This window comes from Falco naumanni, chromosome 13, assembly GCF_017639655.2.
Source record: "Falco naumanni isolate bFalNau1 chromosome 13, bFalNau1.pat, whole genome shotgun sequence".
In the NCBI taxonomy this organism is placed as follows: domain Eukaryota; kingdom Metazoa; phylum Chordata; class Aves; order Falconiformes; family Falconidae; genus Falco; species Falco naumanni.
In genome coordinates, this window is record NC_054066.1 from 3,033,964 (window position 1) to 3,061,832 (window position 27,869).

General features: G+C 44.1%; 1 protein-coding gene across 1 annotated transcript; it reads left to right on the top strand.

The window, feature by feature from the left end:
* On the top strand, positions 1-27,869 carry EHHADH (enoyl-CoA hydratase and 3-hydroxyacyl CoA dehydrogenase). Its single transcript, XM_040613714.1, has 7 exons — positions 1-144; positions 8,251-8,354; positions 9,103-9,275; positions 10,659-10,770; positions 11,085-11,189; positions 17,362-17,703; positions 25,400-27,869. Exons 1-7 carry the CDS (start codon positions 71-73, stop codon positions 26,668-26,670), a joined length of 2,181 nt encoding a protein of 726 aa, XP_040469648.1. The 5' UTR covers positions 1-70; the 3' UTR covers positions 26,671-27,869.

Here is a 27,869-nt window from a genome sequence, read left to right on the forward strand (position 1 = left end):
CGCCGGGGCCGGGCTCCGGGCGGGCCCGGGCCCGGGGCTGGGGCGGCGGGGACAGCGGCGGGCGCTCGGCATGGCGCAGTACGCGAGGGGCGCCGCCGCCGTGGCCGTCATCCGGCTCCGCAACCCGCCGGTCAACGCGCTGAGGTAACGGCGGGCACCCGCCATTTCGTGTGGCGGCCGCCCCCGCGCGCTCCCTGGCGCTCGCCCTCCTCGGTGAGCGGGGTGGGGGACTGCCCCATCTCCCCCCCTTTCACCTCAGTCCCCCCGCTCCGTGCCCGTGTGAGGCCCCTCCTGGCCGCGGGGCGGGCGGCCCCTGAGGGCCCTCAGCACCGCCGGGGCACCCATCTCAGCCCGATCCGCCCCTTCAGAGAGCGCTTAGATCTCCCCTCGCGAGAAACATGCTGAACTTTTCCATGACTTCTGCTCTTTATTATAATTTCTGGATTGTAAGTTATCCATATATCCATATATTACAATGGAGTGGTCTCGCGGGAGAGCTGTCAGGCTCTCTGTACTTTCTGCCATCTCCCCTGAAAGCTGATTAAAAACTTGAGGTGTTTCTCATCACCTTCCAGTCATAAAGCTTCGAGCTGACGCTTCCAGCAAGGGATTGCAGGCAGCACCAGTTCAGCTGCCGCACTGGGGGTTCCTGCAGATCTCGCAGGTGAAAATTAGCTTTTCCCCTCAGATGTGCTGCTGCTTTAGCTGCCCGTCTGGCGGGACATGCCTGTCCCTGTCCCTGTCCCTGTCCCTGTCCCTGTCCCTGTCCCTGTCCCTGTCCCCGTGCCAGCCAGGCGAGCGCTGGGGCCAGGGCAAAGGGCTGTGTGCGTGGCAGACGTGGCTCAGCAAGCAGAGCTGGCACTGGGATTAAACCACAGCCAGGGGCCGTCAGAAGTGAAGGCAGTCCATTTGCCTTTTAAAAATGATTAAGGGATTGACCTTTAAATACTGATCTTGGTCAAAAAAGGCCCCAGGCGAGCTCAAAAGATGAGCCAGTGAAAAACAAAGTCAAATGCCAGTCTGTGGGAGCCTCTGAAATTTTCGTTTTTCATGTGTCTTGAAAAGGATATACGTGCTTTTTGGCTTTACATAATTTATTGTAAGGTGTGTATTTTAGTTCCTTCAGTTCTGAGTAGCACACAGACCCTTTTCAAGCAGCTGTAGTTTAAGAGCTGTTCTGTGACAGTGACCAGTGTCTATTCAATGTGTGTTCACAAGCCTGACACACCCACTACAGTTATGCTCGACTTGTAAATCGGAAGTTTGTTAAAAAAGAGGCTGAAAGAGACAAGTAAGAACATGAATAGGAAATGCAACATGCTGCTTTTCTGTAGCAAACTATATACTGTAAGGCAAACTGCAGCTCTGCAGTAACTGGCACTGCTCACTCTTTTGTTGCAACACGTTTAAAAGTGGAGTAAGATCGTTTTCACATGCCCAGACAATTATGAGAAAACAAACTTGGAGTGACTTGATGAGATTAGATGAACTGGCTGTGTAGGACTCCCAGAACTGTAGGGTGCAAGACATCCCTCAGACCTCCTGTGCCGAAGGCCAGCCTAATAAAACTTCCAGGCTATGCCTGCAGTAAACTTCCCATCCTTACCATGAAAAGTACAAAATGCAGAGCTGAAGATACGTCCTTAAGGAACCTTAACTCTGCCTCTTTTGAGAAGTCCTTGAGAAAACCCAAAGTTGCCTTCTGCCTTCAGAACCACAATTGCATGCACTTGCACAACAGCCTCTTCAGGACAGGCCCTGCCTCTCTACCCGTTTACTCTGCCCTCAGTGCCCTCACAGCAGGGTGCAGTTCTGACAAACCGAGGGTAACAGACGGTGCGGTCGAGGTCCTGTCCCCCAGCCCCAGGAGGGAGAAGGAAGACCCTGGTAGACTTTAGATCCATTAAAAAAGCTGTCTCCTTTGAGTGCTGTATCCTCACCCCCCCACAGGTGTATTGTGCTGGCCAAGCTCCTGTGCACGGACAGCCCCACGGCACAAAGGACCCTCAGAGATCCGAGCAGGCTCATTCCCTTGTGACGAGCTCTGTAGCACCGTAACACAACCTAAGATGGGACTGCTGTGATCCTGGCCATGGTTCCTCACAGCTTCTGCTTTGCTAGCATGGGTGCTCCTGTGACTGGCAGAAAACCAGCTCAGGGTGCAAATGTGACCGAACACCAGCTGGTTGGTTTGGCTTCGTTTTTCAGCCAGCCTCACTCTCTGTGTCAGCTCCTTGTGCAATTGCACAAAGAGCACTGCTGGCACAAGAGACAGACTAGGAGTTAAGTGGAGAAGGATGGGAAGTGGCACAGCATGGATTTAAATTAGTTAAGCTCCCATGAATCTATAACTTAAGACATGCCTGTGGCCTTTGATTGCATGCCAGGGTAATAATGCCTGTTTTAGAAGGGATCCATAATTATCACATACTTGCCATTGGGTGGTTTTTAGCTGTGACCTGGCTATAGCTGGGAAAGGTAGAGTGTACTCTGATCCTTCTGTGTTCCTTCTGCTTCTGCATACTATGTATGCTGGGTCGTAGGGGAGCAGGTTTGTGATTGCTGTTAGAAATGTTTGACTACATAGGCAATAGCAGGCCGTGAAAGTTACAGACAGAAGCCATGTCCTGCAATTCTGAAAATTTAATTTCACAGCAGGCACAGATGCTTTTTAAAAGACTGGTGGGTTTTTGCTGCTCTGTTCCAGCCTCACCATTTCCTCAGCTCCCAGGCCATCGCACTGGCCATTAGCACTTTAGAAGCCACTGGTGGCTAGGAATTTACTTTCTCCTGTCTGACGCCATCCACTGCTGTGCAAGTACCTCCCAGGCAGTGCTTTCCTGAGGAATATAGGCTGACCTGTGATTCTGGCTGCAAATTTGGTTCCCACACAGATTCCCCTTTAAGCCAATCTTTCCACCAGCAGAAGTGGCATGTGCCAAATTTGATTTGTTTGGGGTTTTCTTTCCTGGTTTGCAGAAGTTTACTATTCAGAGATCTGTATTTATAAGTCCATGACACAGAGGGAAGAGATTTAGATATACAAAGAACTGGGAAGTTTTGGGGAGCAGACAAGACTTGTAAGAGAAAGGACCAGCCACACCTTATAAGCAAAGGCAGGCTACTGGCAGTGAAAATTAAGAAAGATGTGGAAGAGTATTTCAGCATTTGAGCTGACAAGTGCAGAAAAGCCCCAGGAATGGTAGGGTAGGACATGGAGTAGGGGATTGTGCGTGTGGGATTATATAAAGGATAACAGCCTAACAGTAATGATTGGAAAAGGCTCTTCCTGGCTGACGGGATTGTCCTTCTGACCCCCAATCAGCCTAACAATCAAAATGCAAAGGAGATTAGAGAAGCTGCAACTTCAGATAGCTACCAATGAAGGGAGAGCGTGATTACCTGTGTTGGACTGGATCAGCACCTCATCAGGATGAGATGCAGAAAAAAAATTCTGGGATGCTATAATTATCTCCTGTCTTCCTTAAACAACTATTCTAAAACCCTACAGAAAGGATGCCGTTCTGGATTTGGCCTTAATTTACGTGCATGACTCCGTTCAAGCTGTATTAGCTGCTGTGTGACAGTAACAACTACACAGCTGGATCTGCCACTGAGGCAAGAGAGAGCAGACCAGGTAAATCCAGCACATGAGTACTCAATTTTAAGAAGGGAATTATAAATAATAATAATAATAAAATATAATAACAATAACAATAACAATAACAATAACAATAACAATAACAATAACAATAATAATAATAATAATAATATAGTAATAATGACTGCTTTAAATACTCAGCAGTTAGTTCCAACAAAAAACGGTGCAAGAATCTATCCGAAAGACAAGAAGCCTGCAACAAGGGTGGAGGCTGCTGGATTGTTGTTTGGGTTTGAGATTTTTGTTTTTTTTAAATTTATTAGAAGCCCAGGTAAACTGTTCAGCCAGCAAGTGATCCAGTAAAAGCCCTGCATGTCTTGATGAGAAAGCTAAGAAGGCTAAGGGGAAAGTTTGATTTTTTTAAGAAGTGGGAAACTTAGCCAAATGAAGAGAACAAGAAAGCCAATAAAGCATGACAGGAGAGATGTAAACTGGAAATTAAGACTAAAAAAATATAAAGAGTGGATCAAGGCATGCTAAAAAACAGTAGCAAAAAGGTCTTTAAATAAAAAATACAACCCAGGACAAGCTTACAGGATGCCAACCTCAAAACTGGCAGTTGCAGCTCAAGGAAGAGATCCTTACCTTTGACAGTTTTGTGAAATCAACAGCTCAGTGTGCTGGGACAGCCCAAAAAGCCCACAAAATATTGGGTACTGTCAGGTTGTAAGTTGAGAACAGAGCAGAGGGCATCCCTTTTCTGCAATACAAAACATTTTAATTGTTATGTGTAGTTCTGGATTTTGCATTTGCAGAAGGATAAAAGGACAATCCAGAAAGGGACAACAGAAATAATCCAATGGATGGTGCACTGCGTTAAGAAAGCGGACTGAAAAAGCTGAGTGTCATCAGTTTGGAGAGGAAAAGTCTGTGGGAGAGTAAGGTCAAGGTTTACAAAATCATAAAGAAAGCAAATAAATTAAAGGCATAACCCTTTACCAAATCCTACAGCAGTTGAACTAGGGGCATTTGATTAAACTAGTAGGACATTGTTTTAAAACAGATAATGCAGAGCTTGCTGCCACAGGAGCCTGTGGAGGCAGATGGATCAGCAGAACCAGAAAGGGATTAGGCAAATTCAGGGACAGCAGGTGTGTAAGGGATGCTAAAAAGAATGTGTGTAGACATACATAGCAGCACCCCCAATGCAGGGATTGTGGATGCTGGGGGCAGTGCAAGGGTAAAGGACCAGTCCTGCATGTTTCCCATAAACAGCATTTTCTACTGTTGGATTAGAATCTCACTTCTCTAAAGGTGGCTAAGAAAATTTTCAGGATGCCTCTAAGTTGTGTTTTTTGGCTTTTTTTAAATGAAAGAAGGTCACGCTCACAAACCCTCACTAAGTTCTGAAATTATTGAGATAAATGATAAAACCTTGTTACAAATCCAGCACATCATGACTGCAATGAGTTTTATGCAAAACAAAAATAACCCTATGTGGTCACCTACAAGGATGTTCTCTTACCCTGGTGCACACATGTTCTTTAACAGCACCTGCTGTGTGTTTCTGAAACCTGTTATACTGAATCATCTTGGAAGAATAATTTTTCTTGCAGTCAAAATAGTATACATGGTGGAGCTGACTACATAGCATGGGATTAAGCGTTGATTGGAATGCATGGAGTGAATTTTTGCATTGTTACTGGTAAATGAATGATGCTGTCACAGTACTGAAATACTTATGCAAATTATGGTGACTTTTTATTTCTTTCATGCTGTAGCTGTTCGAAGCTGTGATACTCTTGAGTATTTTCATAGTTCTACTGTCATACATTTTACTACGACGCTTTCATCAAAAAGTACATCTTTTAGTACCAGTTATAAAGTGAGGTACAAAGCAGTGCAGCCTGTGTGTTGGACTGTAACATATCCTGAGGCAAACGTATTGCTCCATCTTCAGAGAACAAGAAACTGCAAAAAGTCTGATGTTTCTTCCTTTTTGTCCCACAAAAAAAATTCCACTTGGAAAAAGTTGTATGGAGGGAGAAGAAATATTTATGCAAGTACAGGGTCAGGTTATTCTCTGGCAAAAATAGTTCTGTTGAGTTAATACAGGTCATGTAGGTATTGAACTGTTATTTTGTGGCAGCCTTGACGACTAATTTTTCTTCTGGTAGGAGTATGTTGTTGTAAGTGCTAAGGGCTTGTAACTAATTTCTGACATAAAATCCTGAACTTTTCCATTTAATGCAGATAGACCTTTTGTATGGGCATTTTGCATCTGCTGATCATGTGTCTGCAACAGACACTGAAGTGCTTTGATTGCTTCTTCTCTGTTCCTGAGAGAATTATGGCATTTTTCTATACAGTATTTCCAAGTCAGTAATCTAACATTTGTTTGGAATCACAGTACATACTTTTTCACCCTCTTTGCACCATGATTTGTAAAGTGTAAGGACATTTCATAACCGTTTTCCCTTTAATCTTCCAGCTGCTCGGTGAGTTTGGTATTTCTGTGGCCTGGCTCTCTACTGATCCAAAATCAGACCTCTAAGAGCAACGAGCATTGGGCGCAGCCCGTGGGTCCTCCTCAAATAGCAGCAGCCACAGCACTTGGTTTTCTAAAGGGAGTGAGATAAAAAAACCTCAGGTTTTAAGATGTATTTTTTCCCACAGAATATGAAACCATTTTTTTACATTGGAAAGGCTTTCATATTCTGCTGCATGGAACTATATGCACCGGAAGGACCTTTACCAAGTCACGTAATAGTTTTTCTTTGTCATGGGCAAATTATTTTCATTTTAATTTTCAGCTTTCAGAACCATTACTAACACCAGATTTCAGAGCTGTCTTTGATGTCTGGGTGAGGCAATTGGTACATAACCGCTGTTCTCTCTCCAAAAATAACACTTCTCTCACGCTCTGGTTGCCAGGTCTCGGGGCTCCCACTGATCCTTCTGTGTAGCATGGCCCTATCCAGGATGCAGCAGGCCCTGGAGACCCCCCTAGAGAGCCCCCCGATTAACAGACTTTGCTAATATTTATATTATATATATATATATATATATATATATATAAAAATATATAAAATTAACCTTCTCTTAATTTCTGATTTTGAAAGAGGAATATGCAGAGATTGGCTGGCAGGACTTTGCACACCTGACTTACAGGAAAATTCTTGGGCTCCCCAGGTTTTTTTTCCTTTTCAGTCTATGGATTTCCACTTCAATGCTGCAAGCTGTTTCTAAAGCTTCTATAAATACGTGATCTCACCCTGGACACGCCTAGAAGCATTGCACATAAATTATATAGTTTTTGACAAGCTTCCTTTTTAGATTAAATACCCTCAAATACACTGAAAAATGTGCACAAACTGAGTATGCATCAAGCCTTTCTGTCAGTTCTTTTTAATCCACACTCCTCTCAACTAGGCATCAACAAAGTTCTGCTCCCACTTCATCAGCCACCAAGCTTACATGTGAAACGGGGCTTACAGTTTGGGGAAGGTCTGGGAACAGAAGCTGTATTTATAAAGGACTGGGCGAGCACGTGCGATACTTCTCCGAGTATTCCTCCAGCCTCCAACTGCTTGTGGCTCAGTGTTCTAAAGCAGAGGCATATCTACATATGTAGTGTGTATGCACACAGAAAAGTCTCTCTTACAAACTGTATATGCACTTATATATTTACAAACGTGTGCATATGAATATATTTTAGTATGTAAATTATGTATACACACCTTTTGTGTTAATATTTCTATTAATAATGCGTTAGATGTTAATGCTTCTATTTTTACCTACCATCTTCTTTATTGTCACTGTCTTCTAAAACAGACTATACTCTCCATATCCATCCATACACACACGCTTATATAAATTAACATCTTTATATAATTTAAGCTTCAAATGCAAAGCGGGCATACAGTCAGGACAGATTTTTTAAAATATCTGATTTGTAAAAATGCTATTTATACTTCCACTGTTTAATTTTGAAGTTCTTTCTTAATTCATTGCTGGCCACATTTACTGCTTGTGTCTGGAAATGTGTTCAGATGACACGAAAGAAGACATTCTGTGTAGTGTTTTAGGCCCAAATTCAGTTTGATAGGATCCTACATGGGTTTAAGTCTGGACCTGTATACAGATCTTTGCAAGGTGAGAGCATTATAATTGTTAGTACAGCACCAACTATGTGTCAGGTGTTTGAAAGACAGCTTTTTATCCCTGGAGCTCCTTTCTATTAAAAAAGTTCTTAGATTGTCAGGGGTTTAGCATTAATTACTTTTAAATTATGCTAAACTGTTTTCCTGAAAATCTGAATGTTTAATTCATGAAGACATTTTCAAAAGAACATTTCCCTGTGCTGCTTGCTTTGGAAACAGCAAAGTCATAGCCAGAAGCTGCCTCTCCAGGAAGTGAATGACAGAGCAGCAGTCACAAGCGTGCTGGAGTTTGGTGCTTGCCCTTGAATTAAGGGGGAGACTAATGAAAGGATTCACCCGGAGAGGCTGTGGCAGAAGACAAACTAGGGGAGAGACCTCCTTGGACACACTGCACATTTTCCCTGGGACACCCGGTGTTTATAACACAGACCTCTTGGAAGGGTAATGTAGTTGATTTTTACTCACTGAATCTCTAATTTATTCCAGTTTGACTGTTCTCCAGGAGTTAGAAAATGGACTGAAGAGAGCACATGCAGATCCTTCAGTGAAAGCTGTTACGATTTGTGGTGAAAATGGGAAATTCAGTGCAGGTAAGACCTTTTTCATCCAACACAGCCTGAGAGAAAGAGGAAATTCTGTCCACCCACACATCTGAAGATTCTCTGCCTCACAACACTGCTGATTTGGCTGGAAGTGGCCACAAGACAGTGGGTTTTTCTATTCTGCTGTGCCACAACTGACATGGGGCACATGACAAGCTGGACTGTCCAGGCCAGAAATAAGCTGGTATGTTCATGCTGAAATGAGGGACAGCTGCTCATCCCCTAATGTGCTGGTGCCTCCTTACTCTCCATAGCTTTGTTTGTTTAAAATCTCTGGACTGTCAGCTGGTCTAGTATATGAAATGTACCCAGGGTGGGGCAGCGATGGTAATAACAGGTCGCTAGTTGTAGAAACCTGGGAAGCTAGGGAATTTCTGTGGAGCTGTACATTACTTGTTAGTAGTAACTTCCATTTAACTATTCTAGACACAACTTCTTTTTTTTTATTACACCAAGGATGTGTGCAAATTTCTGTAGCAACTGCATGATCATTACAGTTACTATGTATTTTTGTTCGTAGCCTTCCGCTGAGCTCTCTGAATAGGCTCAAGGAGCAAAGGTTTCTTGAAGATGGTCCCAAAAGGGTTTGATTCCTGTTAACCATTCTCCTGCCAGCAGCATGCTCTGCAAGAACTTGATCATCTGTGAGCAGCTATGTTCAGTAGCACAGAGGGAAGAATTATTCCAATCACTGCCTTGCCCACTAATTCCTGTCAATCTCTTTTTGCTAACTCAGGAGCTGACATTCGAGGGTTTTCTTCTCCAAAGACACGTGGTATTGCCTTGGGCCCCATTGTCTCTCTCATAGAAAGAAGCGAGAAGCCTGTGGTGGCTGCCATTGAAGGTGTTGCCTTAGGAGGAGGCCTGGAGGTGGCACTTGGCTGTCACTATCGGATTGCACATGTGAAGGTAACACACACTGCAAACTAGAGTGGCCAGGAGCCATGTACATATGGCCATGGACAGGGTGGGAGACTGCTCCTGAACAGCAGTAGGACAGCATGCGTCTCCTGGCATCATCTGACCAGAGAAAGAAGGCTTTATAGCTATAGGATACAAGTCTGTGTGTCTAGACATTCTTCACCTACCATACCATCCTTGACATGCTTTCATAAGTCATACTAAACAAGTAATTTCAAGTAATTTCTAAATATAAAATTGATTTGTAACCAGTAAAATAGATGGCTGCATACAAATTTCAGTAATGGAGTGTTAATTTGCCCTAGGTCTCAGTAGTCATTGTCTATATTCTCATGTAGGTGGTTGTATTCTACTGGCTCATGCAGTGACTTTCTCTCTTTTTTTTCCCTTTTTCCCCAGCCCTGTGAATTTTCTGCTAGTGACCTAGTTTCAATAGGTAGTTGAAACTCAGCTAGCATGGAGCATTTATGGTTTAATTTCCCATGAGCTCTGGGTCCTCAAGGAGCAGTCTGACCAAAAGATAGCTTTAAGAGTCTTTTAAGGAGTCATCTGGGGTTTTTTTTCTTGAATTCCCTTAAAGATTCAGGAATGCTGAACTACCTTTTAGCAGTACCTGGTCTCCTTACAGAGACTCTTCACTGATAGGGCCATCCCCTCACTTTTGCAGCATGAATCACTGTTTCTCCATGACAGTGTGGGTTGCTGTAACTGCATAAAGAGGTATTCTACATCACCCTATATGCCACCTAAGGTGGGTGCCATAAGTAGTCGTCTTAAAGTGACTTCATATCTCTTAAGAGCTCAATGGGAAATGTGCAAACTGATTTTTTTTTTAAAGGAGGCAACAAAATCTATACAGATTTTTAAAAGAAGACAAGACTCCCTTTCCTGCTGCCCCTGGCTTCTCTGCCGTAACCCTGCTAAATGTCAAGTGCACCAAGAGCCATTTGAAGGAAGATTAGGGAAGAGTTCAGTACCAATTTTCTTTTACTGAACTTCCAAGACTTAGAATAGGGAGGTAACAGTTAAGTCACAGTGCCCTGCAGCATTTAGTAACAACTGCTTGATAGAATTAGTTTATACATGTGTCAGTCTGGGGGATGCTGTTGGCCCCACAGCTCTCCTCCAGTGCTGTGCTAGCATACATCACCCACTGAAAGTGATGTTTTTCCTGTTCATTTGTACTCAAGTTCTTGAAATGCTTGAGTGGGCTTTTGACTTAAACATCTTACGTGGCAAAAAGTAAGGATGAAGTTTCTATGCTTCCTAGAGGAGCAACGGGTGAATCACGTCTGCTTGTCTTTATTCTGCTCAGTTTGTAATTATCATTCTCTCTAATCAGGTTTGGTTTTGAATTTGACTTCATTTTAGGCACAGATGGGTTTTCCAGAGGTCACCATTGGGTTACTTCCAGGTGCTGAAGGCACTCAGCGACTACCCAGACTGATTGGGGTACCAGCTGCTCTGGATATAATCACTACAGGTCAAGTACCGTGCTTTGGCCTTGCTCCGTATACAGGAATATGGTACCGAGTCTTACCACCAGCTTAGTCTAAGAAACATGAATTTCCTTTACCTGTGTAGCTGGCTTGGGTTGGAATTCAGCTTGCTTCCACTGATGATGGGCTAAGAAAGGGACATAGGTGCTTCTGAGGCATGTAGTTAAACATTTTATGTACCTGATAACAAGCACGCCTCGTATTTGAAGCCATGTCAACACAAGTCATTTGATCAGATGGAAAAGAATGAAATTGCTCATCATGCCCCAATGTAGTCTTATTTCTCTTTTTATCACAGGAAAACACATTCCAGCAACTGAAGCACTGAAGTTGGGCTTGGTTGATGAAGTTGTGGAAGAAAACACAGTTGAGGCAGCAATTCGCTTGGCAAACAAAGTGATTGGTGAGGAAAGAATTGTAGCAATGCCAAGAAATAATGGGTGATGTTTCAGGGCTGAAGAGAGTCAGAACAAAGCCCACCAGTTTGTTCCATTTATATGCTCCATTCATTGAGTTTTGGCATCCATGTAAGATAGAATTAATTGCAGAATTTGTTTTCTGTTGTCTGAAGTGAAAAAATCAGATGCTGCAGAGCTGCAGAAATTCAAGTGAGGTTTTGGAGAACAGTTACATATTAAGTCCTCCTGCTTCTTAATTATATATCCAAACTCATATGCTTCTCTGGGCTGCTGCATTCTGCTGATTTTGGGGAGTATGTGCTCTTTCCATATATAGCTTTGGATCCCAGCTGGTATTGCATGTACTCTGGTTGCACCATCAATAATGGCTGATCAAAAATAACTTTCTCCCTCTAGTGCAGAGGCTGGCACATCCTTAGCCCAGCTTGTTGATTGTGAGCCTGTAAGTGACTCTGCCCCTAACCTTTTAGCTGCTATGTAAGAAAATGGCCTGCGGAAATGGGAGGGATGTGGAGAGACTTTCCCTACACACACTTTAGAAATAACAAAATCAAATTCACTGGAACTAACACAGAAAGAGGAACATTCCTTGTGCAGCATGAGGAGCATTGCCTTGAGAGAAAACAGGATATTTTTCCACTACTAACCTCCTTGTACTTTTGGAAACAGACCATTCACTTCCATCAGGATTTACTCTGGAGCTCTGTCCCAGTGAGATGCATGCAAGGATGCAAACCCCCTTTCTGCTTTGATCACACGGGCTTTATAGGCAATGCTTTTCCAAGCTGGGGGGGTGCTTTTGCCCCTACAAACAAGCCCTTTCTTCTCTGTAGGAGTACTTCTGTTCTAGGAGCTGAAGCAGCCTTAGCTTTGTTCTAGAAGACAGTGCACCATGTTTTTAAGATAGTTCAGTGAATGGGCTATTCTTAAAGATCAGTATCTTATATACTTCCCTACAACTTGAGATTTACCAGATCGGTGCAAAAGGGTGTTCTCTGGCCAGGTTATCTGTAAGAGATGCCCTTCCTTCTCACTGTATTCATCTTATGATACTTTTGAGCTTCATTTTTAGTGCAGAATTGATGACAGGCAGTCCTCTTTTCTCTTTCCGTATATGTAATCAGACTATTTAAATATAAATCTTTAGAAAGACATGGGTGATGTATTTCACTATTGCTTCTAAGAAAAACAAAAATACTTCGGTTCACTGATTTTGTCAGTTTTGATTGAGAACTCTGTTTCTCCATCTGTTGGGAGAGCAGTGAACTATTACTATTCTTCTAGGCAAATTAACCCAAGAAACAGCGTTCCCTTTGATGTACCTGCTGGGCTTCTTAAGTGATGCCCTGCGTAAGATCTATACCACTACTGATGGCAGCAGCAGTGTATCATAAACAAGTAATAGGTATGTTGCTAGAACTGGCAAACCAGCAAGCATTCTGGATTTCAACAAATACTATGTGAAATTGGGTGCAATTTAGATATTTATACGCTTGCTTATTCTGTGACAGAATAAGTCATTGTGCAGTGGTTGACAAGTGTGAAAGTCAGCTTGATCTTAGAGGAGAACCTCAGGAATGAAGTGAGAACACTGTTCCTTGGTGTAGCTTGCTTTCTGAAACTTGCGTCCACTACCACTAGTGGCAAATTCCTCTTCTGTAACTCCATCTTCACTGGAAATTGTCCCCACCAAGAAAAAATTTTTTGAGAATCATACAAGCATACTAGGATTCTAGCTGGATGTTCAGCAGGTAACCTCTCCCAGTCTTACTCATTATTACTGGTAGATTTTCTATCTGTTTATTGCTGGTTTGAGTTACTCCAGTAAAAATGAGTAATGTCATTGAAGGTGTTTCACATCACACTATATACCAACTCCAACAGGACTTTAAAAATAATCTTTCCAAGAGCTTTATTGGCATTTAAAGCATGTGCTTTAACAGTGAAAATACTGGCAAGTCAGCTAATCTTTTTTTCTTTCCTGCTTGGAAAATTTCTCATTAAACCTTGCAGAAGACCATGAAAAGTTCTGATGCACGATTTAGCCTCAGGTTACCTGGTAATTTGAAAGAATGGTGTACCCAGAGTCCATATGTTCCTTTTGAGTTGTTCCTGACTTTGGCCTTTGCCTAAAGTTAATATAATTCCGCTGCCACACAAAGGCAAACCAGCACTTTTATTTCTCTACATCAAGCACTAACTCAGGGCTGCAGAAGAGATGGCAGTCTTGCATAGCTGGTCTGGTTTTTTGTTCATATTGGGATCTGTTTTCAGTTAACATTTTTCAGAAAATCTTTATAAAACCAGAAGTAGAATTGCACAAAAAAATCCATCACAGAAGTCCATTGTCTTTGGATGGCATGCAGCGTTTTGTTTCTGATGAGATTTAAAAAAAAAACAACAACATGAGGCTAACAACTGCTGCCTTCTTACACAGCAGTTTGGCTGAATAACTAGTTTTGTCACTGGTGGAATTTCTATTCATGGGAAGGCTGTACTGCAAAGTAAGTCTCAAAGAATCTTCAGAAGTTATTTTCTTCTAAAGCTTTCTCAGTGCTGGAGCTGTGGAATCTCATGGCAAGATCAGTCTCAAATGGCTGGCCTTAGTGAAACAAAGGTCCTTGCTTATTGTTTCGATATGCAGTTGACCGAGCTACCTTTATGCTAGGTATGCTGGGAAGACATCTTCACCCATACATTTTTATGGATTGTTCTTAATGAAGAACACCTTCAAAAGGAGTTCTGAAACAGTCCTGAATAAGTGGTTGTAGGAATACAGAAACAACTACTGATTCTAAGTTTAATTTTTCATTGAAAACCAGTAATTATATATTGCAGATAGGAAGTGAGTGTATGTTCCTCACCTTCTTCGGGTAAACTGGCCTCTTCAGGTAAAAGAAAATATCTTCACTTTTGAAGGCATTTTTTAGAAGGAATAGACAGGAGCTAAAGCCTTGGAGACAAGGAGAATGTTCTTTCAGTAAATGTGCTTGAGAATCACTGCACTAATTCGAAGCTGCATTACATAATGTGTCCACCTGATGGCAACACAAAATTGAAAAATTGCTGGAATTGCTTGTGGTAGGCAGTAGCCTGCAGCTTATACTGGCCACCTCTTGCTGGCCTGCTGTAGTCTTCCTCAGCTGGAGGAGAACACGGCTGCTGATCCTCTGCACAGCAGACTTCTTTGAAGCTCTCTCTTCATATATAATCATCCCTTGCTTTCTGACAACATCTACTGATCGACCATTATTATCTTAATGTATCGTAACACAGAAGTGTCAATGGCTTGCACTGAAGACCCCAGGAAAATCAGTTCTGTTTAGACTAGCTCAGGCCCCTCAGGTATTAAACTCTGCATGGAAAGATGATTATGAGCTTCTGACTGTAAGCCACTTGGAGTAACTGTGGAGGAAGCACGTGTTTCTTCTGAGTCTCATAAGACCCAAAGGAGTAGCAGATACTGCTGCTAGGTAATTGCACGCTTTAAATGGAGACTGCTGGAGAAAGGCTTTCAGTTATAGTTGCAAGGGCCTTTAGTGCATCATCTCTGGGAAGATGTACAATAAAAGACATTTCAATCTCTCCAGGGCTCACAATTCTGGCTGCCGTCTCCTTTAGGCGGAAGGTCTAGCAGAGTGCCCCTTTGACGCAACCCGAGTTTGTGAAAGGTCTGACAGACTGGACTTGTCTCAGGCAGGCCTGAGAACACTGCAAGCCTGAGGAGCAGGGGGCCCGTTTCAGCTTTGTTTCTCAAAAATTCACAAGGAGCTCACAGCACCAGGAAGACTGTTAGGCTAGCCCTGCCTTTTGCATATAGAGTCCTGCAATATCCCGAGGGTTTGCAACTCTGGGATGATTTTTTTTGTTTTTCCTTTAAATAGCACAATATTTGATACTGCATGCTTACATGTTGGTTTTGCTGCCAGGAATGTTACAGACTCGATCTGCCCTTTGTGCCAACTGGACTAAAAACCCTAGTAAAACAATGCAGGTATCTCTGCTGGCTTCTGTGCATGGATGACACTTTTCCCTGCAGCACTGATGCCTGATACTGTTCATCATGTTCCTACTGCTTTGATTTCAGAAATTAAGTGGCAGGTGTCCCACACTGATATCTTCTTCCCAGGTTCGGAATCAGATAATTTTTTTCCTGTTCATAAATATGCCCTTGATTCCTAGTAGCATTGCAGACACAAAGACATTACATGGAGATGCAGCAGAAATACTTAGCAAAACCTATTTAGCTTGCAGCTAAGTAAGTTTTACTACAGGACCCTGAAGAGAGTTACTTGTCTCTCTTACTCTGAGGAACTGTCTCATGTCCCCTATCAGTAGTTGTGCTTACAAGTACTATTTGCTATCTGAAGACAAAGCTTAAAGGCTCCCAGTAGTACTCCTTTTTTACCAGTCCTTTCCATTTCAGAGATGTCTTATGAAGGCCCTGGATCTGCCTAGTCTTAAGTGACCTTCCAGCCATCAGATCTGCTTTCTGGGACAAACCTGAGGTTTCCTCTTGTGATGAAATGAAACCCACTACTTAAGTCCTAAATAAAGGACTGGGGATAGAGAGCATTTCTGGGTTAGAAACATAGATTTACAGGAGAAACAAAGGATTCTAAAAAAACAACAACATTATTCTGACTATATCCTGCAGTACTGGCAGATACAGACTATATTCACTGTCAATGTGAAAACATTTTTATGAACTCTGATTATAAGGGAAGCTACTTACACAGTGAGCATTCATCTTTTTGTGTTCTCTAAAAGGCTTAATTAAAAAGCCTGAGCTCTGAAGACCATTATTTCAGGAAATCAGTATCTTAACTCGCCCTGGAAACTTGTATTTCTGTTTCTCTTAAACATTGCTCAGTCTTGGAGGAAGACCTAGAGACAGGACATGTTCTTTGGGCAGCCATGATTGCAGTGCTGCCATTATTCCCGCTCTTCAGCATCCCGTGTATGATTTCCTGCTCCTGAGTCTTCTGCTGATGCACTGGCACTTTCCTAACTCAGGCAACAGGAAGAAAAAAGGGGAGCTGCATGCAATATACCACCTCTGAAGGAAGCGTGCTTCTGTGGCAGAGCTCATGTAAGAGAAGTTAGGGCAACGAGACTGTATACCAGAGAGCTTCTCAGCGTAAGGTTCTCATTAGAGGGGTCCCACCCACCACCCTTCTTTGGTGGCAGTCCTAGGTGCATCTGGGAACTACACCGCAGCAGTCAGTGCAGGAAAACTGCTACACAGTTAGTTAACGATCAGGACGTGGCTATGATGATAAAAGGGTCTTTGCAAAAATGTTGGAATATTAAGGGGATACATCCTGAATTTCTGATCTTGTTCCTGCACGGTCTTTAGTGAGGGAAGCTGCCATTAAGAGCATAGGAACAGCCTGAGTATGGGCAGATCAGAGATCTCCTAGCAGGTGCCAAGGTTTGTACTTCTGAAGAGGATAGAGAGGATTTTGGCATCTGAAATGTAACTAACTTCTCTCAATTAAAATAATTTCTAGGTATTGCCATAGCAACCTCTGTCTGTAATGAGCTTCACATATTTGTGTGGCTGCTTGATTCACCCCGTGCCGACACAGAGGCATGAACTCTCCTTTTATTATTCATTTGCTTCCCAAGACATGCTGGGTGAACTGTCCTCTTGCTTAGTCCCAAAGCAAAGAGAGGGATTCCTGCTGCCAGGGAACAATTGAAGCCAAGGTGTATTTCCCAGTCTTTTATAAATGCCTGGGTCAGGACCCTGGCTGGAATGCATCTGGCTAGCCAGGTTGACCAGGCACTGAGTAGTAAACAGTGCTGGAAGAAAACTTTAGTACTGAAGCTTGCAGAAAGAGCCATATGAATGTGGCAGCTGGAACTGTGTGGCTGAGAAAAAGGAGATAATTACTTTGAAATTGAAATTTTGCTTTTTTGAAGTCTGAGAAGGGACTTGAAAAATGTTAATTGTCAGAGCAAACAGAAAGCTAAAGAGAAATGTTGGACACTTTAGTTCTAGACCCAGATCACTGTGCCGTGCAAGCCCTAATACAGTGAGCTTACAAGAAAAAGAGGTAGACTGCCTTCCCAGTCTCTGTAGAAAGGGGTGAAAATCTGTAGTCTTCCAGATGTGCGTGCTTTGTTCTGTAACTGTTTTTCTACCCCCAGGCCAGCCACTGGGACCTCGCAGGCTCAGCCTGAAGCCAATCCCAAAACTACCCAACATGGAAGCATTTCTCAGCAAGGCTCTTGTGAAGGTGAAGAAACAGGCCCATGGGTGCTTGGCTCCAGAGCTGTGCTTCCAGGCAGTCAAAGCTGCCACAGAGCAGCCTTTTGTAGATGGAGTCCGGAAGGAGCGAGAGCTGTTCAATGTCCTGCTGACTTCAGGCCAGGCCCAAGCACTGCAGTATGCTTTCTTCGCAGAGAGAGCAACACAGAAGTGGACAACACCCAGTGGAGCTTCATGGAAAAGTGCTTCCCCTCAGCCCATCCGCAAAGCAGCTGTGATAGGTAAGGGAATGAAAAAGCTGGTGTGGTTGCTGACTGCACAGCTAACAGCAGAGCTGAAAGGGAGTGGGATGAGAGTAACTGGGCTTTACTGGTGGCAGAAGGCTGAAGTGAGATTCCCTAGCAGTCACTGGCCAAAGTCACTGATACCCATCACAGGTGAAGATACTCCACACCCATAGGAGACATGCAAGGAGGGAAGTTGTCACTGCATTGGTGAGCTCATAAATTCAGATGGCAAATCACATCCCACTAGACTGTTACCTGATGCTACCTCTTTCTTTGGAAGAATAGCTTCTTCTCACTTCAGAGGCAGCTTAATCTGTGGACCATAAGCAGTCTGTTCGCTCTTAAATACTGCTGTGTTGAGTCCTGGCTTTGTTCCATATTATAAGCAGGTTTGCATGAAATTCTCCTCCTCCTGGTCTGGTTCTGTACTGCAAGTGCATGCGCACAGAGTTACTGAGGGATATATTAATACAGAAATGTTTTGACAGCTGTATTTTAAGAAGATTTCATCTCACTGGGATCCACTCCTGCCATTTTGTAGCCCAGCAAGATAATGCCTTCATTAATTTTTTATAAGAGCAATTTAAATAAAACCTTTGATGCACTGCTGAGATTTAAAAAAAAAAAAAAAAGTATCTTTCAGCTCTCCCTGTCGAAAGTAGCACTCAAAAAATGGTTAGACAAGTAATGGAGCAGTCTGAAAACATCCATTCTGTTTCAGAGAAAGCTCACCAGGTCAGCACTGCTTTTTCCTGGGTACTTCTCAGGCCTCTTACACTCTGCAACATGAACTGTCTGAAAACTCATTGCAGGCCATAGAAAGGCTTTTTTTTTGGAAGTTCCCCTCTCTTCATTAGCTGCCACACCATATTTTCAATGAAAACAGTTTTTAAACATTGGTCCACAAACCTTGTGAGGAAAATCCGTGGCTGTTAATAGCATTCAGGTAAAAAGGCATTAATTATTGCCAAGTTTATCATGTGATTTGAAAAGCACAGTACTTTGGACATGTGCAGTCCCAGACAGGTCAGTCCTGCAGTGTGTTTTTTGGCAGGAAAGGCTTGTGTTGAAGTTTTATAGGAATGATCAGGTAACTAGAATGGGCATTATTTGCTACATACTGATAAACCACGCCAGAATAATACACTTGCAAAGTTCCAATTGCAGTGACAGTTTAGCCAGAAGGGCTGTTTAGATCTGATCTGCCTATTTTGGTGCTGTAACTGAGCTAGAGGGAATTCTAAAGATAAAAGCAATCTCTGTTTGAAAGTTTATAGTAGAAACAATTTGTATCTCATTTCCAAACTGAACTGGCTGGGCTGCATCTCGCCATCCATTGGATTAAGTATTTGCGCCTCATCTCCAGACAGGGTTCTGAATTCCGATTGCTCCAGCCTCTACCCCCACATTTCAGTGTTTGCGTAGCTGGTTACAGACAATGCCCAAGTTAACCCAGACTTTTTGCAGAATGAACAAACTAAGCACTTAGATACTTTTGCAGCAGAGCACGATCTGTCACACTGGTCATTTTCACGACTGTGAACTTCCCCTGATTTTTCAACACTTCATTTTCAACACTTCATAAAGCATGCATAACTGGTGTGGGAACAGTATTCCAAGAACAATTGCGTTAAGACCAGATACCAAGATGTTTCTTCCTTGCTCCTACTTAGTATGCTCAAGGTAACAGGCAACTTTCGTATTAGCCATGTTCAACACATTCTGTTAGTTATGCACTGGCAGGGAGGAGCTGCACTGCAGTGATGAGGAGCCAATGGCAATAACACCTCCCATGGGGACAGACCCACAGAATCTTTGATGCTGGAAGGGACCTCTGAACATATCTTGTCCGTCCCCCCTGCTCAAACAGGGTCACCTAGAGCCTGTTGCCCAGGACCATGTCCAGACAGCTTTTGATATCTCCAAGTATTAAAACCCTACAACCTCTCTGGGCAACCTGTGCCAGCCCTCAGTCACCCCCACAGTAAAAAAAAGTGGTTTCTTACGTTCAGATGGAACCTCACATGTTTCAGTTTGTGCCCGTTGCCTCTGGTCCTGTTACCGGGGTCACTGAAAAGAGTCTGGCTCCATCTTCTTGACACCTTCCCCTCAGATATTTTTATATATTGGCGAGATTCCCCCCCAGCCTTCTCTAGGGTGGAGTTAAAGCTCTCTCAGCCTTTCCTCATGAGACATACTCCAGTCCCATAATCGTCTTATTGGCCCTTCACTGAACTCACTTACAGCTCCATATCACCCTTGTACTGGGGAGCCCAGGACTGAACATGGTCCTCCAGGCGCGGTCTCACCAGTGCTAAGCAGAGGGGAAGGATGGCCTCCCTCAACCTGCCCGCAAGACTCCTCCTAATGCGGCCCAGAGGGCTCGTACCATTAGCTGCCTTTGCCACAAAGGTCATAGTTTTGCTCTTAGCCAACTTGGTGTCCACTAGGACCCCCAGATCCTTTTCTGCAGAGCTGCTTTCCAGCCAGTCAGCCCCAGCAGATACTGGTGCATAGGGCTATTCCTCCCCAGGTGCAGGACAGCACTTCCCCTTGCTGAATTTCGTAAAGTTCCTGTCAACCCCTTTCTCCCTCTGGATGGCAGCACAACCCACTGCTGTATCAATTATTTACCACCTGAGCAAGGCGAGCAGGGCAGACCCAGAGAGAGATCATGGCCAGCATCTTCTAGAAGTACAGATGATAAAGCAAAGTTCACGTGAGGTAAAGCTGGGAAGCCAGTCTGCAGGCTGAGGTCTGGATCAACAGTGTCCATAGCCTGGCACAGCCACGGTAAGACAGCAGAACTCCTCCAGCATAGCTTAGAAAGGAACTGAAGACCCAGGTCTGAAGGCCATGGGCTTCAAGGCTCATGGGCAGTGCACGTGGGTGGAAGCTCCAGCTGTAGCTGGTCACGGTCATTAAAGCTTATCAGTGCACTTGGGGCCTTGACACTTGCCCAGACTCCTAGTGCCTTTTCTGAATCACTGCTGCTACCAATACAGCCCCCACAGCCCGCAGTTACGGCTTGCTTTGTTTATGCTACTTGTTCACGTTATACTTCATTTGGTAAGTGACATCTCCTATTTTGGGGTGATTGATCGCCTCCTTTTAACTCTGAATCTACACCGTATGAAGTATCACTGCTTTCCATCATTTCTTTCTGCCACCCCACTGTGGTTTTTCTCCTTCCTCTGGAAGGTTCGTCTCCTATTTTGCCTTTTGATGTCAGTGAAATTGCGAGTCCATTAGAGACAGGCATAGAATATGGCAACACAATTGTATTTCTTTCAGGCTGCTGTAGCAAAAAGTCATTCTGCAGCCAGTACCGTGCTGTACAGTAGCTCATAATTTCACATTCTTGTCTTAGGAACATTCTTGCTCGCAGCACTAGAAATCAAAGTCTTAGGGGTGATTTTTGAGGGACTGACACCTTTTAAAATAGGGCTATTCATCCATGTAAGTATCAAGTCTACCTGGGTGGTCCAGGGCCTCTCTGTTTTCACTGCAGAGAGGAGGGCAGTCAGAGCAAGAAGTTGTGTCCATTTTGGCTGGTCAGAAATCACGCAGACCCCCTTTTCCAATAGACAGTGCTGTGCTGTTCCACACACTGACATCATGTTGCAGTATGCTGCTGCTTACATCTTTTATCACTGCATGATGGGAAGCAACTGAGAAGATCACGCTGACTTCCTCTTCCTTCAGTACCTCTTCCAAAGGGACAGAGGATCTTTAGGGTATGGAAGCAGTGCCATGAATGCTAGCGGAGCCTTGCTTTGTGGCTCCCCTGTCTGTCCAATATTAGCAGGAACTTGTTGAAGGGAGCTGGCACGTCTCTTGCTGACCATGTCTTAATGTAGATTCAACATCAAGGCTGATCTATCATTTTTGTGGGCATGCTTGATAGATAGCATTGCTGGTGAACTGCAACCATTCCTCTGCATTCCTGGCTTCCCACCAGCTGCATTTGTCTGCAGTTTGCTTGCTGAAAGACTGATAAGTGGGTAACACCGATCCCTCCTGCTTTTGGCCTAGCTGTCCTTGACTGTCTTCAGCCACATGCAGTGTCACCTATTTCATCTGTTTCTGCTTGTTCTGAACTCTTGGCTCCCGTCTCCCCCCACTTTCTCTGGTTCCTCGTCATGCAGAAAAAGAGCTCTTCTCTGTCCCTTCTGCAGTCTTCCCAGAGCTCCCTGCTTGCCTCGAGTATCACATTATTTCTGCTTCAAATTAATACCCTGAAACAGAGAAAGCAGCAGCTCCAGTCTGCAGCAGTCTGCCACCGCCAATTGCTCGTTGTTGTTTTTTAACAGGGAAACTGGAACAGTCTTTGCATATTTTTACCAATCTATAAAGTATTATTTCCATTGCCTGGCAGTTTAAAGGCCAAATATTCATAATAGTTCAGAATTATTTTCCACTCATCTGTGTTTCTCTAGTGTGTGTGACTGTACATGAGTTACTTCATACATATTTTGAGTTCATTTGCTTTGAAATTTGTTTTTAAAGTCCTTCAGTTAATTTTGCATGGTTTTTCATATTCTAAGTACCTCATGTGACAGATCAATAATTAACAGTCATTATTCACTCAGCTTGCCCAACAAATGGATTTGTCATATCCATGTTTGGCCTGAAATTACTTGGGTTCAAGTGTATTTTTATTTCTGTGTCAAAGCTACATTTCACAACAAAAGACCAGAAGCAAGATGGCTAGAGTTCTTTCTCCTGAAGCAGATTTCAGTCCCCTTTTGAAAGATACGCATTGGGCATTACAGGTGGTAACACAGGTCTGAAAACTGTCCCCAGCATGGAAGATAAGAATACAGGGTTTTTTTCATGGTTTTTGGGAAGTGAGATCACTATTGAGGAAGAAAACAGAACACATTAGAAATTCTGGAGTAGTTCCTAGCTGTGTTTTTGTCTGTGTGAACTGAGCTGAGCATGTGATATTTCTCTTTCTCTTTCTTCTACAGCCTTCTACACATGTAAAGCCCAATGATTCCCTTCCATTTCTTTCTGCTCTAACATACTCTTCCCCAAGATCATTCAGCTTTATTGAAAAGAGGAGTCACCAAAAATTCTTCTTCCCCTGCTAGACAGCCAAATCTCTCCTTAGTTTTACAGCCCAGTTTTAGCAAATATTTCCAGGGGAGTCATGCTATGTGAGCTCTAACGTAACAAAACCCTTGGGGCTTTCATTACTGTCTCTGCCAGCTTCATTGAACATCATTTCATACAGGCCACTGAAGAGTTATGAAGTAAGTTGAGAGACAGCTTTTCTAGGTCAGAAACAAGCTTGGCAAGCTCATATCTTATCTATAAGCCTACTCCCGTGGCCTAGAAAGTGAAGTGCTACAAGTGTGTAGGCCTGTCTATCATGGGATGGCTAAAACCAAGATGGGGGTACTCATACTATATGTGGATGAAAGCAAACAGGGGAATTGGCTAACAGCACTGCAGAAATTCCCTTGGAAAGAGGGCTGGAGAAGCACTGCTCGTGGAAGAGGTTTTGGTTTAGGAAGAAGCGGTGTGTTCATGTGGCAAGAGAGCTGCTAAGATTTCAGTCATGAGGCCGAAACTAAGAGGCACAGGAGTTAATAAGGCTCAGGATGTGCATGTTATTTCTTTAGTAGAGCTTGGAAATTCTAGGGAGACCCCCCAGGACTCCATCCTGGGAAAGAAGAGACTTCAAGAGGGAGCCATGTTGAACTGCAAACGCTTCAGCTTGATGTCTAAAGAGAGGCGTAAAGACGGGGCTGGGCTTGGTGGGTATACAGGAGGTGCTGAGTTGCCGTCCTGCACTGTCCAAGAAGAAAGCAGTTTGTGTAGCTCACCAAAGACGGGGGGAAACTCTCTGACCATACCTGCTCCCACATCCAAGGCTCTGAGTACTGAGCACACTGGGAGGAGCTATTTGTGTTTGGGGTTTTTCAGGCAGCAAACCATGGACACTGAAATACTAAGAACTGATTAATGTTATTCTAGTTTTATTTTCAGATTAGTTTTTAGTAGTATTTGATTATGAAGTAGCAAATCTAATTTCCTAGAAAGGAACTAGAGCATTTGCTTGGGAGCGTAAGGGTATATAAGCAGGCTGCCAGATAGTGATGCCTGTAAAAACTATCTTCTTGTGGCTAAGCATGGAATGTTTTAAATGTCTTGTGTGTACACAAGCTGAGGGTGGATAGAACTAAACCAAGGGTCTGTAGCTTGCAGGAAAAAACATACTGCCTTATTTGAACTTGGTTGTTGGAACTTGTTTAAATGATAACATGATTTCAACTCTTCTTTACAAAGCTGCTTTAGACAAATTTTTTAATCCCCTTGTTGCTGTTTATTTGTTCAGCTGACTTTCATTTGTAAAACTGGGATTAAAAAAAATCATTTTTACAGAATTATAACAAACCTGTACTTTGATTGTTGCTTTATTTAGGATATTAATAATCCTCCCATTCAGTGCTTCACACTTCTAAAGCTGGTAAAATTGTCCTGGCTTTCTCTTACTGGTTTGTATTAACTTAGTCTGAAAAGCCTCCATCAGGGGAGAGCAGGATAAGTACTGTGGGGTTGTGTATCACAGGGAAGTGTAAGCGTGCAGCTTCATTTAATGTAATAGAGGGCAGAGCTGGTGGAAGGGCTCAGAAGGAGGGAAGGGATCAAGCCAATAGTCTCTACACTGATATTCCTGGGGGCATGAGCTGGTAGTAGTGCATTTACGGATCTTGGAGAAAAAAAATACAGCTTGAATGGATGCTCAGTTACAGGAATCCTGAGCAAGTGCTTTAACCGTGTGGTTAGACAAGGAAGACTGTGTCTTCGAGAATCTTCAGAAGTTAGGCATGGCCTGTGTTGGAGGACTTGAACAGTTCCCAGTGGGCAGAGGTGCCTGATATAAAGAGCAAACAGCAAGCAAAAGGCCACTGATGTTCCAGAGTGATTGAAAAGGAGATAGAAGATGTTGAAATCTGGATTAAGAACACTGTGTTAGCTTCATTGTGTTTGACCTGACAGTGAGAGACATACAAGACATTAGAGACAAAGTAAAGTTTAGAGCAGATCAGTGTCCTAGAGTCTTTACAGAAATAGCAGCTGAATTTTCTTTGCTTCAAAGATTACGCAGTGAAGTGCAGAGGGAGAAAAGGAGGGAGATGAAGAGGAAGCTTGGAAGGAGGGAGAAACCAATTGTCTGAGCTTTGCTGGTGTCAAAATCTCTGAGTGACGTGTTGTTGCTTACACTAATATTCTGTGAGTGCCCATAAAGGACCATCTCACAGGAAGAGAGGCACTGGTATCCTCAGGGTGAAGCTTGCTTGTGAAACTGCCGGCTAGAAGTTGGTAACAGGGTTGAAGCTGAAACTCGGATCTCCTGTCTTTGATCTCCATGTTCTAACTCTTAAGTGATGCTGGTTTCTGTAGGTATAAAATTTTGCAGGGAGAAGACATGGTCTGGTATTTTGCAAGCTTGAGAGGACATTAACTTGCCTTTATGCTACTGCATTTCAAACATTTAGGCTCACTGAAAAAGGAAATTCAGTTCCTTTTTCCCAGTCTTCAGTTCTTTTTTCCTGTCTGTGCACCACTCGTTTTGCATAGGCTTATCCTGCAGATACAAAGGAAATGCTACCATCAAGTGATTAATTGTAACATTTTTTATTCATAGTCTCTGATTCTGTCTCACTTTTATCCCTAGGGCTGGGAACAATGGGACGAGGCATTGTGACTTCTCTGGTTAAGGCCAACATACCTGTGGTAGCCCTGGAGCAGGATCTGGATTATCTGAGCACGGGAAGAAAAGCTGTGATGCTCCTTTTGGAACGTGAGGCTATGAAAATGGAACCGGGTGCCCAGACTCTGGATTTTCATAACCCTGCACGTCTCCAGTTCACTGTGGACTTTGATGTGTTGTGTGATGTAGATCTAGTCATTGAAGCTGTGTTTGAGAACATGGCACTAAAGAAGGAAATATTCCACAAGCTATCAAGAATCTGCAAGCCAGGGGCCTTTCTGTGTACAAACACATCAGCCCTGGACATCGATGAAATAGCTTCTGCCACGAGCCACCCACAGCAGGTCATTGGCACACACTTTTTCTCCCCTGCTCATGTGATGAGGCTACTGGAAATAATCTATGGCCATCACACATCTGCCACTGCCATTGCCACTGCTATGCAGCTAGCCAAAGCACTGAAAAAAGTCGGAGTGGTGGTAGGGAATTGTTTTGGGTTTGTTGGGAATCGAATGATGTTTCCATATGTACAACAGGCAGTTTTCCTTGTAGAGGAAGGAAGCAGACCAGAAGCAGTAGATCAGGTTCTTGAAGACTTTGGGTTTAAGATAGGACCTTTCCGAATGTCTGATCTTGCTGGGCTGGATGTGGGCTGGAGGTCTCGAAAGGGGCAGGGTCTCACTGGGGCCTCGCTACCTCCAGGAACACCAGCCCGCCAGCGGCATGGCCATCGCTACAGTCCGCTGCCGGATCTTCTGTGTGAGAATGGCAGGTTCGGCCAGAAAGCTGGAAAAGGATGGTACCAGTACGAGAAGGCTGGGGGCAGGATGGCCAAGCCAGATCCATGGCTTCACAGCTTTCTGTCCCAGTACAGAGACACCCATCGCATCAAGACCCGCTTTATAGATCAGGAGGAAATCCTGGAGCGGTGCTTGTTTTCCCTCATCAACGAAGGGTTTGACATCCTGGCTGAGGGAATAGCATCAGGCCCAGAACACCTGGATGTAATTTACATCAATGGCTATGGGTGGCCAAAGCACAGGGGTGGCCCCATGTTCTATGCTTCCACCATTGGGCTCCCTCGTGTTCTGGCTAAACTGCAGAAATACGCCGAGGCCCACCCTGATGTTCCGGGGCTACAGCCCCGTGCCTTTCTGAAAAAGCTGGTAGCTATGGGGAACCCGCCCCTCAAAGAGTGGATGTCCTACCTCAGCCAGCCAAGCAACAAGCTGTGATTGCACCGATGCCTGCTATATACATTTAGTGGAGGCTGATTTCATGAAACAGATGCTGTAATTGCACTGTCTTTTCCAATCAAAACCGAAGTGCTACAGGCTCATAAACAATGTCACTGACTTTCCTTTGCAGAGAATAACTTTTGCTGATGATGAATCTCAGTCCCCCCCTTGCTGCAAGTAACCACTTCCATCACCCACCCTTCCTTCCCAGCACCAGCCTCGCCCGCTGCCTTTGCTCATTGCTGTGTAAGGCCATCACCTCTGCCTCCAGGTCTTCACAGCTGTACTTCTCTTCCAGTCTGTCTTTGTGGGAGGGAGGAGCAGCATCCACAGCCCACAAAGCAAATCATGGTGGGGGCCAACAGAGAGATGATCACAATTCACTCAAGACCAGCTGGATCTACCAGACCTGCCTTAAAATCTATTTCCCAGTTTGTTCAGTTTTTTCCTGTGCAGCCCACCTCCACTGGGCTCCCTGGCCCTCCCGAAGACGGCCAGCTGGAGCCTGCTCCCTTCCTGCTACTGGGGGAGGGGTGGCACAAGGGGTGCAGCACCTTTCAGAGGTAAAGTCAAATGAATTGGAGAGGGCAGGTATGAGCAGACAGCGGGGGGCAGGGCTGGTACTGCCCCTCCTCCCTGCTGCAGAGAAGATTCTAATGAGTGACACAAAAGCTACAAATACATCCACCTGACTAACCTGCCCTGCAGTGCTGGCTCATGACTGGCCTTCTGCATCCAGACCCTATCCTCCGTTATCATTATCCCCACCCAGCTTTGTCCAAGTAGAAACATCTTCTGGCATCATGAAGTGTGGGGGGGTGTTGCCGTCACACCCCCTACCTTGCCTGCTACCAGGTCTTGGGGCTCAACGTGCTCTAATCGACTAGATTGAAACTGACACTTAGTGGGTTTTCAGACGAGCAGAGGGCACAGTGAGAAGTGCATGTGTGCAGGCAGGAACATAGCTACAGGCAGGCAGGGAGGTGGCAGATCTCTAGAAGAGAGCAGAGCAGGGGAGAGTGAACCAAACCTGCTCCAGGCTTGATGCTCTGGGACAAAGTCTCCCATTTCTTGTGTCTAGTGAATGTATCTTCTGGTCTGCTGTAGGGAATAGGTTGGTCTGGGTTTCCTTCTCAGGGACATTGGACGTCTTAAGTTTTACTTTTTATTTTAATAAAACTGCTTTGATTATCTAA

Excerpts from the sequence above, each read along its gene's own strand:
- EHHADH (XM_040613714.1), top strand. The coding sequence starts at position 71 with ATGGCGCAGTACGCGAGGGGCGCCGCCGCCGTGGCCGTCATCCGGCTC. Across the intron at positions 8,355-9,102 it reads AAATGGGAAATTCAGTGCAG|GAGCTGACATTCGAGGGTTT; the intron begins GTAAGACCTTTT and ends TTGCTAACTCAG. Across the intron at positions 9,276-10,658 it reads ATCGGATTGCACATGTGAAG|GCACAGATGGGTTTTCCAGA; the intron begins GTAACACACACT and ends ACTTCATTTTAG.